We start from the raw sequence: 14807 nt of genomic DNA, 5'->3' as shown, positions 1-14807 counted from the left end.
CAATACTGATAATCCCCAGGACAAGCCTACTAAAATGTTTTTATTTCAAGTGGAAAACTGTCTAAATTTCCTTTGTAAAACGGCGTTGCCAGTTACAATGATCACTGCTTTATTTTACAGCCAAATTGGCCTTTAGCTACTAGTCTGAAATTCACCTTTCCCCTTCCAACCATTTCTGTGTTTGCATCTGCTTTATTCTGGCCACTGCTGATTTTCATTGAGATCTAGCACATGCAGCATTGACTTCTGTAATGGTTTTTTTTTTCCTTGCAAACTGTGCAATGCAGTTATTTTCTGCCAAGCTATTATGTGGCATATTGAAACTGATGAGGTTTTTATTTTCCAGACAGAACTTAAAGTATTACTTTTAAAAGGAACCTTCTTCTTTATGGAGGCAAGAACCTTCTTCTTTATGGTTGTTTTGTTCTTTCCTTCCTGCTCCTTCACGCTGTTAAACATCATTGTTCACAAGTGAAGGCTTGCAGAAAACCACTTTAGGAGCTGGTATTTTAACCTGCCATGGTTTTAGTCTTAAATAAGTTCTCAGGAGGTTGAAATAATTGAAATCTGATATTGCGAGTCTTAATTAGTCTTTAACCACTTCACAACTGAGGGGTTTTACCCCTTGACAACCAGAGCAATTTTCACCTTTCAGCGCTCCTTCCATTCATTCGTCTATAACTTTATCATTACTTATCACAATGAAATGAACTATATCTTGTTTTTTTTGCCACCAATTAGGCTTTCTTTTGGTGGGACATTATGCCAAGAATTATTTTATTCTAAATGTGTTTTAATGGGAAAATAGGAAAAAATGTGGGAAAAAATTTATTATTTTTCAGTTTTTGGCCTTTATAGTTTTTAAATAATGCATGCTACTGTAATTAAAACCCATGAAATGTATATGCCCATTTCCCCCAGTTATAAAACCGTTTAAATTATGCCCCTATCACAATGTTTGGCTCCAATATTTTAATTGGAAATAAAGATGCATTTTTTTCAGTTTTGCGTCCATCCCTAGTTACAAGCCCATAGTTTATAAAGTAACAGTATTATACCATCTTGACATAAATATTTAAAAAGTTCTGTCCCTAAGGTAACTATTTATGTATTTTTTTTAATTGTAAATTTTTATTTTTTTTAATTACAAAAAATAATAATAATTGAGGAGTGTGGGAGGTAAGGAGTTAATTTTTTGTGTAAAACTAATTTATTTGTATGTGAAAAATGCTTTAGGGTGTCGTCTTACTATTTGGCCACAAGATGGCAACAGTAGCTTTTTGTTTGTGCTTGATTGCCTGAATGCTTGACTGCCTGAAAAACTGGAAATTTTATTAATTTGATTTTATGTACAGCTACAGAGTGCCATTTGCTCTCCAGCTGCTGGGCGGTTGAGCTGTATGGTAACAAAGTGCTTCAATGATCTTTATGAACTCAAATATCTGGGGAGGTGATATTAAAATAAGCAGTATGTCTATGGTACCATACATATATTAAATAAACTTAAATATTTTGACCTTGATTTTAATTAAATTAAACTTTCCGGTATACTCCAAACACCCTATTTTCTTACTTAAAACTGTGTATAAAGTACTCCTCTTTATCTCTCCAATATAGAACCACACAAGGGAACATTGTATTGCCACATAGATGTATTGGAACCTTAGATGATGTCCAGGTGGGAATGGAGATTTATAGGCCACTTTTAGTGAAAGAAGACTTGGGCAAGGCGTGCATGAAAAAAGGGAGCCTGGAAATTTGGGCACCTAGAAAAACAGAATATCGGTAAAAAAGTAGAATATTGATGATAAAAAAAAGTAGAATATCAGTAAATTTATAGTGCAAATGACAATACCGATATTGTACTACTGCGAAACCCTAAAAAAAAACCCTACTCACATTGAATCTCCCTCTCCTAATGCCTACCTTAGCTAACCTTTTCCAACCCCCTGTCGGTAATCTGCCTGAAAAGGAAACACACTTTGTTTGTGCAGCACCTTAGGTGGCCATAGAGTTTTCGGCAATGGGGGGAGGGGGAAGTTTAGACGAGGCTGCCTGCAATGCAAAATATGGCTACAAATAGCGGGTGCCCAAATAGTGAGTGCTTTGTACCCCCCACTCACCTGGCTCCCTGGTGATGTCACACCAGTGGTGCTCCATCGGCACTTCGCATGCCCCTCTCCTTTCATAGCAACAGAACACATGCAGAACATGTCAGCCTGAAGGTTAGCAGTGCGCCTGTACATCTTCGGCCTTAAAATGTTGCCGAGGGATTGGGCTCTGATCCCCAATGGCCAACATGTTTCATACATGTGTATGAGGCTTGAGATGGTTGAGCACAAATGCATTGGGCTTGATTCACTAAGACAAATAGCATGTCTTATCAAAGTTAACACACCTTATCAAAGATAACACGCCAGAGTAGCATAGCGAGCACTACGAACTTATGCCTTCTAATTGGCAATGACGAGAGCTCCACTCGTCCTGCCCTGAGCCCCTGCGTGTTCATAGCGCTCGCTATGCTACTCTTATAAGGCGTGAATGCATGATAACTTTGATAAGGCATGCTATTTGTCTTAGTGAGTCAAGCCCATTGTGAGTTAAAGGACTCCTGAAGTGAAAAAAATAAATAAAAATAAAACATACCTCAGTAGTTGGAAGCCTCTAGATAGTGGGAGATCCTGACTTGACAAAGACACACTGGTGTCATTATCACCTGACACACAGAGCTTGCCTGGACTCCAGACACACAAGATACACTTGCAAGTTTTTGCGATCTTGTATCTGCATTTATTTTTTTTGCAATTTACAAACTGAATTAAAGGTATTGCACCATAGAAGTGCTTTCTCCTTTTTTGGATAGATGGGGATATCTAGGATGCTTCCAAGGACTTTCCATAAGATAAAAAACACACAGAAACCACAGGAGCCCCTTATGATGTAGTAATTTACTATACCAGGTGTAAATGATCTTATAAAGAAAATTACTCACAAGTGTGGCTTGCAAAACCAGCAAGCACAGTGTCAAGCAGGTGAGGAAAAACTGCCCTCACTCAGGTCTTTGAATCTTCTGTGCATAAATGGGTTGCCACCTTAAAACAACGCGTTTTATGGGTTAAAACTGGCTTCCTAAGGTTAATGCAGTGTTTTTAAAGAAGAAAAGGTGAAACACTTTGTTTTCAGGGCTATTAAAGAATCCGTTTATCTTGAATCAGTGATTTACTGCCTCAGTAAAGTCATTTTTGTCTATTCATTACCCATTATCCTAATCAAGTAATCTTCTTGTGGAGTGCCTCTTACACCCCAATTTTAAAGGCAATGGGTAGTAAAGAGACTTCTTAAATCCTCTGACAGCTCACCATTACAGCACAGGGTCCCCCTATACATATTCAAAAGTGTGTTGAATAGGTTTCTACTGGCTTTGAGTGTCTTGACCAGGCGTACATGAGTAAGGTCCACGCATGCCCAGTATATCAAAGTGCTTGTGCACAGAGGAAAGAAAACCATGCACGAGTGGCTTTGTTCCACTAGGAATGCATGGACCTTACTTGCATGCCCAGTCCAGATGCACTTGGCCAATGGCCACAACCAGGAGTGTGGCGATAAGATGAAGAGGGCACCTTTACTAGAAGGAGAGCTCATGGAGGACAGGGGAAGCCTCTGGACCATCTGAAGCCTTACAACGACTGTGGTAACTAACTTTTTCCCCCTCCTTATTTCAGGTTTGCTTTTAGAAAGATGAGAGAATTCACGAAATTAGTTATATAATCAATCCCATGTTTTGCTTACTCTGTGATAACAGCCACACAGATTTGAAGTTTGGTGTGAATTTGGCATGACTTTTTGGAGTGTCCATGTAAGCATGAGCTGGCCTTATTTCGGCTGCAGTTCTGTCTTCAGTTTCCGTCATACTGCAAATCTTTCAGACACACATTTGAAAAGTAATGCTTACTAGGCATAAGGAATCAACAAGCTATCATCATCCGTCTATTTTAGCTGTTTTAAATAGCCTTGCATAGCTAATGAAACCAGAGACTGCCTGACTATTTAAATAGCCCTGCTAGCTAAACTGCTAGGGATGAAGGCTGGGATGAGATGAAGTTCTGTTCTGTAATACTTAGAAGCATAGTTGAGCTAGAAGATTGGTCTTGAAATATAAAGCTTGTGAAAAGTACAATTTAAACTTACAAGTTACAAGTTACCCTAAATAAGAGATTAAAATGTCTTGACCAAACACGATTTGATAAAATATGTACTGAAGCAAAAAAATAACATGTCCACAACAACATCCAATCATTACAAAACATTAATAAGGTCAGGTTCTTTAGTAAATTATCTTTTAACATACCAGTTAACATTTTTTAGAGAATCTTTCACATTCCTTATCACTAGGTAGAGGTTAGTAGATGGACACCACTGTCTGGATCAGTGAAAATGTGCGCATAGCACGCCTGTGAATTTAGGCACCACCATAGTCCACAATGTAATTACCAGTCATGGCAGCAGTAGGAGAGTAATTTGGGCAGCAGTGCCCAATTTTGCTTACAGCTGCTATGATTTCTTGCAGCAGCTACCACTTCCCTTCAACGAGCCAGTAGTCCAAAGTGTTATCACAGCCTGCATCTAGGCCCCAATTTCGGCATCTTTACTACTCTTGGCGTCAATCTGCATCTAGCCCCTGATTTCATTGGCTTTACTATGTTGTGTGCTGGTATCTCAGCTGGCATCCATCTCCCAGCTTCCTCCAAGATCTTTTTTAAATGCAGGCCTACTGTCTAATGTGAACAAAAGCTAAATTCCCCTCACTTTCTGTTCCAGTGACATGGTCACAAAAGACAAAATAATTAAAAGCGGGAGTAGCTACAAATAGAGGCTCTAATTCTTACCTCTTACTAATCAAGATTAGTATTTTTTTGACTTTACTTACGAATAATAGTACAGGTTGGCACCTTTAAAACTGGTCCAGGCTGCTTGCCATGAGCACATGAGGTGGATGCTGACCAGCCTGTTTCTGGGCACCTGCTATTCACTCCCTCTACTGTGTATCTGTAGTCTCCAGCTTAATTGCACTGTGTTGCCAGTATTCACTGCTGTATGAGTAGCATATTCGTATGGCAGCAAATACTGGCAATGCCAGCTACAATAAAGCCAGAAACTACACACACAGCAGGGTGGAAAGAGTGCAGTCACAGAGATGGGCTGGCCAGCCTCCGCTTTGCATGTTCATGGCAAGCAGCTGGGGCTGATTTTAAATGCGCCACCCTGTAAAATTGCAAAAATATTATATTTCTACTGCTGCCTAACATATGTGGATAACTTACTAAGCTTGAAGGTCATGCAGTTTGCATAGTTCTACTTCTTCAATATTGTATAGGACTTTTAAGGTTCATACACACCTACCAACTATCTGTCCAACTATCTACCAAACTTGTCTGTTAAAGAGGATCTGTAACATCAAAAGATCCACTGGGGGGTACTCACCTCGGGTGGGGGAAGCCTCCGGATCCTAATGAGGCTTCCCACGCCGTCCTCTGTCCCACGGGGGTCTCGCTGCAGCCCTCCGTACAAGATGACGCCATTATTTACCTTCCCGGCTCCTGCGCAGGCGCTCTGATGGCTGTCGGCTCCGAACTACACGGAAATACCCGATCGCCGTCGGGTCTGCTCTACTGCGCAGGCGCAAGTTTCCGAGCGGAAAGCAGCCACAGCGCCCCCGCTGGAGCCTGCAAAGGTAAATATTGAACTGACAGTCGGCTCTGTCGCCGGCTGTTCGGAGGGCTGCAGCGAGACCCCCGTGGGACAGAGGCTGGCGTGGGAAGCCTCATTAGGATCCGGAGGCTTCCCCCACCTGAGGTGAGTACCCCCCAGGGGATCTTTTTGACGTTACAGAGTCTCTTTAAGCCCCATACAACTTTTGTTGTGAACAAAGTTGAAACAACTAAAAAAATTATTTTGCTATTGTTCAAACAGCTGATAAGACTGATTGGATTGACTTCTTATCAGTCTTATCAGCTTTTTGAACAATAGCAAAATACTTTTTTAGTTGTTTCAACTTGTTTCACAACAAAAGCTGTTTGAAAATTGTGCTCCATAAAAGACCGATGTTAAGCGTGTGAATGGGGCTTAACGGTTCCTACACACCTACCAACAAGCTGTCCAACTATCTACCAGACTTCTCTGTTAAGCCCCATACAACTTTTGTTGTGAAACAAGTTTAATACAACTAAAACAAGTATTTTGCTATTGTTTAAAAAGCTGATAAGACTGATAAGAAGTCAATCCAACTGTTGGATTGACTTCTTATCAGTCTTATCAGCTTTTTGAACAATAGCAAAATACTTTTTTTTAGTTGTTTTAACTTGTTTCACAACAAAAGCGATTTGACAATTGTGCTGCATAAAAGTCCACTATTGTGACTCTCTTGCAACTGGCAGAGTCCCAGTGGATTGGCGTACAGCCCACGTTTTCCCTTTATTTAAGAAGGGCAAAAAATCTGATCCAGGAAATTATAGACCTGTAAGCTTAACATCAGTTGTATGCAAACTATTTGAGGGGTTACTAAGAGATACTATACATGACTTCATAGTAGAAAATAATCTTATTTCTCAGCATCAACATGGGTTTACTAAAGACAGGTCCTGTTTGACTAACATGCTCAGCTTTTATGAGGTAGTGAATGCTAATATGGATATTGGGAATGCTGTAGATGTGATATACTTGGACTTTGCAAAGGCCTTCGACACTGTTCCCCACAAAAGTCTGGTGCAAAAGTTGAGGATGCAAGGACTGGGGAAGAGTCTGTGTTCATGGATAGGGAACTGGCTAATGGACAGAAAACAAAGAGTTGTGGTCAATGGATCGTACTCAAAATGGGAGACTGTTAGCAGTGGGGTCCCACAGGGGTCTGTTCTGGGTTCAGTGCTCTTCAATTTATTTATTAATGACCTAGTAGATGCAGTAGTGAGCAATGTTGCTATTTTTGCAGATGATACAAAATTGTGCAGAATCATCAACTCTCAGGAAGATAGTGTCATATTGCAACAGGATCTGGATAGGATGGCTATATGGGCACATACATGGCAGATGAAATTCAATGTTGACAAATGTAAGGTCATGCATTTTGGACGTACTAATGGTCTAGCACCATACAAAATAAATGGGATACAGTTGGGGACATCAAACTTGGAGAAGGACTTAGGAGTACTCATTGACAACAAGTTAAATAATCGTACTCAATGCCAAGCAGCTGCAGCTAAAGCTAACAAAATTTTGGGATGCATTAAAAGGGAAATAAAAACTCGAGATGCTAGGATAATATTGCCCCTGTTTAACTCTCTAGTAAGGCCACATCTGGAATATGGAATTCAGTTCTGGGCACCACATTACAAAAAAGATATTGCAGTTTTAGAGCAGGTGCAGAGACGAGCAACAAAATTGATGCGTGGGATGGAAGGTCTCACTTATCGAGAAAGGTTAGATAAACTGGGTTTATTTAGTCTAGAGAAAAGACGCCTTAGAGGGGATCTAATTAACATGTATAAATACATCAGAGGGCAATATAATACCTTGGCGGATGAGCTTTTTGTCCCTAGGCCTTCTCAAAGGATTAGAGGACATGATCTGCGCATGGAGGAAAAACGTTTTAACCATTTATTTAGGAAAGGGTTCTTTACAGTAAGAGTGATTAAGATGTGGAATGCATTGCCACAGGAAGTCGTTATGGCAAACTCTATACCTGCATTTAAAGGGGGCTTAGATGCTTTCCTTGCGTTGAAAGACATCCATGGCTACAATTACTAGGTAATGCCTAATGATGTTGATCCAGGGATTTTATCTGATTGCCATCTGGAGTCGGGAAGGAATTTTTCCCTTTAGGGGCTAATTGGACCATGCCTTGTAAGGGTTTTTTCGCCTTCCTCTGGATCAACAGGGATATGTGAGGGAGCAGGCTGGTGTTGTACTTTATACTGGTTGAACTCGATGGACGTATGTCTTTTTTCAACCAAAATAACTATGTAACTATGTAACTATTGAGCGTGTGAATGGGTCTTAACAGACACGTTTGGCAGATAGTTGGACAGATAGTTGGTTGGTGTGTATGAACCTTAAAAGTCCTATACAATATTGAAGGAGTAGACCTATGCAAACTTACAAAATCTAATCAATACACTTGTTTACTCTCTTGTGTGTTTCATAGTTAGTGAAGTTGGATAGGGAACAGTGCCCTTACTAACACAGTTTTCAAGTTTAATGCTTTGTATTTTTTTTTTTTTGGTGTTTTAAAGAAATACCCTTCGGAAAAGTAAGTCACGTGACTCAGGAACTATTCTTGAATCAATGTATTTTTTTTACTTACCATTAAAAGTAGAGTAGGTGTTTGCCAGTTAAGGACCAGTCCTCATTTCTATTCTGTTGACCTTTCTGTAGCTTGGAGAATAAGTCTTTGTGGCAAGCACTGCAGCTTCAGCAAATTCTTACTGTTATTAGATGTTATGGTAGCTGCTGTACTGGCCATATAGAGTTAATCTCTTACCTGCAGAGGGCAGAGGTGGGTTGGTTCAGATGATTTGGCACATGCCCCCACCCTGATTACTTTCTGTAGATGATAATAGGTGGAGGGGGTCTGGAAAGCATTCTGTACAGTAAGGTTCTAGTGTGGACTATATAGGCGATGAAATAGCTACAGTATGTTGTCAGATTATTTCTGTATGTGCCTTACAAAATTAAGACGAACAACTCACAAAAACTTACCAGTTAATACAAATTTGCTGTCATATGCATTAAAAATGGAAGGCTAAACTAAGATTGCTTGTAATTTTCAGTCTTTCTATTATTCCATTTGATTTTTTTTTTTCAATTTACAGGTTATATGCCTACTGTCCAAAGAAACCATCAATTACCACAATATGGACCTCAGCAAACTGGGACTTCTATGTCCCCACATCCATCCCCTGGAAGCCAGATTCATCCTGGTATGGGCAATTTTCCTCATGGAAATTCCAGCGCAAATTATGCATCTCAGATCAACCAGTATGGACCACAAGGCAAGATATAAACCTTTAACTATATCACTGCACTCATTTTTTCTCCTTTCTTTATATTTGTATCTGTTTGTGGTATGATTTTTATTTATTTTTAGAGCAAAGCAGGACATAGGTCCAAAATCTTTGGTATGATTAATCTTCACAATATAAATGAACCTTTAGATTCACAGGCTAAAACTAAAATTACTTATATTTTAGTTAATTGAAACACCGGGTATCTGTCAGAATTGTCATTGATCTCAGCACCAATGGTTGGTTTTAGCACTCCCAGGGCATGGAGTCTAAGTGACCATGGGTCTTCACCAGAGCACATCACAACATGTTATAGGGTGATAGGTGGTCACCTTAGTGGCTGATGGACTGCTTTGTTGCCTGGTGGCCACCAGGTCACAACCTCTGGGATTGCCGCCATGGACACAGGAAGAACAAACCCCATAGTGTCCGAAGCGCAGGACAGGCTATATAGCAAGGACTGACAGGGGAGTCTGGAAGGGAGTGAGAATGCTACTCAATTCACGGAGCATTATCAAATGTTTATCAAACACTTTCTCAAACGTTTGATAATTTACCTCATGGGTAAAATCTCACTAAGGTGTTATATATTTGTTGAACGTTTTATCGGTAAAACATTCGATAAATATATAACATCTTAGTGAATTTAAAATGAGATTTTACCCATGAGGTAAATTATCAAACGTTTGATAAAGTGTTTGATAAACGTTTGATAATGCTCCGTGAATTGAGGCCAGTGTGACTCTTAATTTGTTTGATACAGATGACTTTTTTTATACATGTCTCACTGTTACAAGTACTCTATTAATACAATTTCTCTTGGCTGTGCCTTTCACTATTTTATTTTTACAAGTTTGGAATGATTCTGAAGTAGATGCAAACAGGTACCATGCCATGCACTGTAACAGAATATATAATTTAAGTATATCAATGCATCTATGGCAAGCAATGTTATATGCCAGGGCATGAAAAATAAATATAAGAAAAGCAAAATACCAGTAGTATGGAAGAAAAACTCCAAAATATTTAGTTTTAAATTTACCATGAAAAAAAAGAACACCAGCCGTGTTAGTATACATGGATGACAGTAATGGCAGTGCACAGATACAAACAAAACAGCTTGCTTACTGTGCCGCGAACGGCACTTCACGTGCAAACTGTTTAGCACACACGTGCTAAACAGTTTGTACCGCTTTGTGAATCAAGCCCTTTGTTTTCATTGTGACATTACAGATTTGACCTCTGATACCTTCAGTGTGATCGTCAGGGACCAACGGAGAAAGCATTATCTTACCCCCATAGCAGCCACCAATTCTGCGGCCATGATGGCAAGATGACCGACTTAATCACTTGTGTTTTCAATTTAAAATTACAATGATGACAGCAGAGCCCACAGAAATAATATGAAATTCATGGCTTATTAGCCAAAAGCTTACTCTTTATCTGCTATGTTAGCCAATAAATGGTATCATCCTGATTCAAAACGTCTTGCTTTTGATAAAGTTTTGCTTAGATATACTGTAACAGCCCTTGGCTTCAATAATTATGCAGATAGTCTCTAGACTAATGCTTTAGGTTTATTTTTTTCCATACAGTAGTAGTTTTTTATCCCATACAGTAGTTGAGCACCTTGAAAACTGCAAACAAAACTTACATGGAACAGTCATCAATACAGAGCTAACAAACAAACAAGATGCAATAGGCATGTAAATGGGTATCAACTGCAATGTACTGCAATGTACCTTGCTCTGCTTAACCAAGGGATGTCAAACTTTAAAAGGTATTATGTCTGTTTCTTCATGAAGGCACTGCTGCTTGGTCAGAATGTCCTGGAATACATACACACACAGAGCTGGGAGGAACTTTCTGAGTCCCAGATTGCAGTTCTCTGAAAGGAGGTTGGGCTGCACACACTCCCACATGATTACAGAACTAAACTCAGTGTGCAGAGCAAAGCTTGGTCATTTACATATACCACTACAGCAAAGGGATTTGCCCAAGCTTGCTTTACCTCCCCTGGACCATCCAGAGGCTTCCTACCAGTGAGGTATCTAACTATTTTTCACTTCCCCTCCAGCAGTGTATGGTTTTGGTTGATTTCTTTTCAAGCACAAGGGCTGACTTGGAGATATTTTACCAGTTTAAATATAATTCTAAATAAATTCTGGCCAGCTCTAAAGATCAAAGATGTGCATTTGGTATGTCTAACAAAGATGTAGCATGTAATCCCTATCACTGTGTTAAAGCTACTGCTATAAATTACAAGATAATTCTGAGAGTTGAAAAAACAGTTTACAGTAGAGTATATCAGTTCATTTCAAGACCAAACTGTAATAGTTAAAACAATAGGTCAGTATTTATAATACAGCTGCTTCCATACAATCGATATTTACACATTACATTAATAATCGTCCAGTACCGCCGCACTGGATTGCTCAGGCCCTGGTGGGCCGATATGCATAATTTTTTTTTCAAACTCGCAGCTAGCACTTTGCCAATCACCGCCAGGCTGCGCTATGGGGTGGATTGGGACTCCCCCTGACGTCATGACGTCAATGACGTCGATTATGTCAGTCCGATCGTCGCCATGGTGACGGGGAAGCCCATACAGGAAATCTCGTTCAGAACGGGATTTCCTGTTAGGTATTTGTGCTGGCGGCGAAGGGAGGGGGGAAGCATGTAGCTAGCGCTAGGCTAGCTACCTGTAAAAAAAAAATAGCCAAAAAAACCATCCCGCGGCCGTGCGCCGCATATAATAAGAACGCTAGGGAGGTTAAAAAAAGGTTTGTGGTCACTTGGGGTGAAAATCTAGCAAAAGGACGGAAATCATCAAGGGCAGACAGCTTCCTCTTCAACAGTCTTGTGGACTAGATTCTGATTGGCTGGTTGCTATTGTAGCTCTTGCTGCAAGATGCAGCACTGTTATGAAACACATGCGCAGTACAGCCCGGCGGACGTCCGATGACGTCAGAGCGCCGGCGTGGGACGCAGAAGTACAAGGACTTGGAGCGCAGAAGAGCCCGACCTGGCAGCCGGCCTGGCCAGGTCGGGTCGGCCACCGGAGACCACCGGGAGCCTGCGGAGCGGCGGCGAGGGCACCTCCTGCCTGCCACGGGCTGGAGGAAGCCCCAGGTAAGTGGAAATTGATTTTTATTTTTTCCCCACCCTCCCTGAACCTTCCCTTTAAGGTACACAATCAAAGCTATCACAGATAAGCTAGGCAGAACCAACCAAGCAGAAAGCTAGACAGAACACAAATCAGCAAACAAAAAGTTAAAGGTGTGTTCACATGCATATAGACTGTTGTAGGTATCGGAACGCAGCAGTTTGAGTTTCATACATACATATTTCAAGGCTTTTTTTGTAGCAGGAAGGAAGGACAACAGCTCAGCGGATAACAGAGTGGCTTCTGGGGCACATAGGATAAGGAGGGGAACAATGCCCTCAGATGATCCGGCACTCTAGGTATTTCAGCAGTGCTTCGGGGTGGCTGTACAGATACTGTATCTATGTCAAGAAATCTGAGAAACAGGTCTGGAATAGATACAGGGGTTTGGATTAAATTGTAAGCTCATCTGAGGGACAGTTACTGACATAATTAGGAACTTTGTAAAGTGCAGTGAAAGATCACATATCTACATACACAATAAAAATAATAATGGGTAACAAGAATTCAGCAGCACTCAGGAAGAACCACAATGTTCTGGCATTTTGCTGAGTGGAATTTAACTCCTAAGTGTGCCTGCAAAGTGTGTAACTGCATCTGTTGGCAGTAGGTGTAATTCCACAACAGTTCACAAACCTAGCACCACCCACAAGAATGAGGCAAATAATTGCAGGCCAGTCAAGGATGAAGGACAGCCATCTGCTGGTGGACAGGGATAGTTTAGTAGTTTGGCAAATAGTGCTACCAGTGGTTAAGGCAGAGCATCCCATAGTTTCTAAGAAGCAGGAAGCCTGCTGCTTGCTTTTCCATCCTACGTGGAAGAGAATTGGCAGCAAACAGCTTATCTGGAGACTAGATGTAGGGAGATTGATCAGAAAATATAATCTTGGGCTACTTTTAACTGTGGTCTTTACATAGTTTAGGCTGTTTTTTGTTCACCATAGGGTTTTTTCTGTTTTTGTGAAGCTGTGAAGCTGGTAAAAGCTTGTCCACCATGTTTAACCTTTTACTGCCACAATCACTACTTTAGTGGCTTAACAGTAAATATATATTTATATACCATGCTCATTCTTAAGTGATATCAGTAAGAAACAGACATTGTATAATCTCCCGATTGTGTTTCCTAAGTAGACGAGAAGAATCAGGGCTGATGCTGCAAATGTGAAGAATATGCACAGGGATGGAGTACTGTGATCCAATTGAAACTGTTTGTCAACCACCATTTACTGTGTTACTGGTGCTACATTAGTCTATAGGCTTCCTGTGTGCTGCCCTCTCATCTGCAGATTATCTACCAGCATCATGGACCATGTGGGATGTGTTTCACAGAGGGCAGAGCCTCATGGTAGTAAGCTTCAGAACTTCCTGGGGATGCAGAAGGTGTCAAAGAAGCTTGGGAGGGAGGACCTCATGCTACTTTAAATTTTATTTCACCATTCGAATCTGAAAAATTGCTATTGTAGATGAATACATGAAAATATTAATGAACTAAAATTCACCACAATTCCACCTCCTGCATCATTTAATGATGTGTTTCCCCACTAAAAACATAACGTTTTATATGAAAAAAACCCTACAAAGTTTTTCTTTTTTATAATCTGTGAAGTGTTCCCACAAGTGCACCTATTTGTCAGAACAATTTTGGCGACAACAGCATTTTTGGTGGCTTTGCAAATTTGTTTTGGAAATTTGACACCATGCAAAAAAACTGAAGTCTGATCAATAAATTTTTTTTCCATTTGAACTGAAGGACTAAAATTTAACTCCAGTATTGCAAAGTTGAAATTGATAGATCACATCAAAAAAATAAATTCAAATAGCTGGATTTGGGATTTATTATACATAGTGTGTACAGCCAGCCATGCTGATTCTAGTTCTTGGTAATTAGATTATTCCCTGCTATGTATGGTCCTTTAGTATAATTGGAAATAATGTTGTGTTCTGGAGAAATTATTATCTTTATTTTCTACCAGATTGTGGAAGAATTAACATGTATTTTGTGTGATCGTGTCTTATTTTAGACTTTGTCATAAATGTATCTTGTAATAAAGACCAACTGTGCAATGCTTCTTGTTTGACTAGAATGCATAGTAATTCTTGCCAGCTTTTTGACACAAGTCTGAGCAATACTGTTTATGAAGAGATCAAGGTGCATTTTTCTCCTTAAAATAATAAATTAAATAAAAAAAGATCAGTGGTAGCTTTGATTTGAAATCTGGCAGCCTGCCTCTGAGGCCTTACTGAATTCCCTAGTAAGTTTTGAACAAAAATGAATGTAGGTTAACTTGTGCCCTCAAGCTTATTTCTCCCTCAAAAAGCTTTGTGCTTTTTATTTTTCCCAAATTTCTCCTATTTTTTTTTTAAATGCTTGAGTACTATAATTAAATGAATGATGTCTAGAAACATAACAGGGGTTCACGCTGCAGGTTAGAGACACAGCTATAGCACCATTATGTTTAAAGAAAATAACCAATTCTTGCTGGGTTTTCTATGGGTGCCTCAGTACTTGCTTTTCAAAAAAGTTATTTAAGATTCATTTGTATACATATGCCCAAGCTGATTTTCTTTTCTTGAAAAGACACACT

General features: G+C 39.9%; 1 protein-coding gene across 4 annotated transcripts in view; it reads left to right on the top strand.

The window, feature by feature from the left end:
* The window catches only part of ARID1B (AT-rich interaction domain 1B), a 703333-nt gene that overhangs the window by 522466 nt on the left and 166060 nt on the right, over nucleotides 1-14807 (top strand). For all 4 annotated transcript variants that reach the window (XM_068231874.1, XM_068231873.1, XM_068231875.1 and 1 more), the window contains one exon: nucleotides 8865-9044. In XM_068231874.1, the coding sequence (XP_068087975.1) occupies nucleotides 8865-9044 (180 nt within the window). The remainder of the gene's footprint in view (nucleotides 1-8864; nucleotides 9045-14807) is intronic.

The sequence above is a fragment of the Hyperolius riggenbachi genome, chromosome 4 (genome assembly GCF_040937935.1).
Source record: "Hyperolius riggenbachi isolate aHypRig1 chromosome 4, aHypRig1.pri, whole genome shotgun sequence".
Taxonomy (NCBI): domain Eukaryota; kingdom Metazoa; phylum Chordata; class Amphibia; order Anura; family Hyperoliidae; genus Hyperolius; species Hyperolius riggenbachi.
Note: the sequence above shows the minus strand (reverse complement) of the source record. Positions and strands in the feature narration are given on the sequence as shown.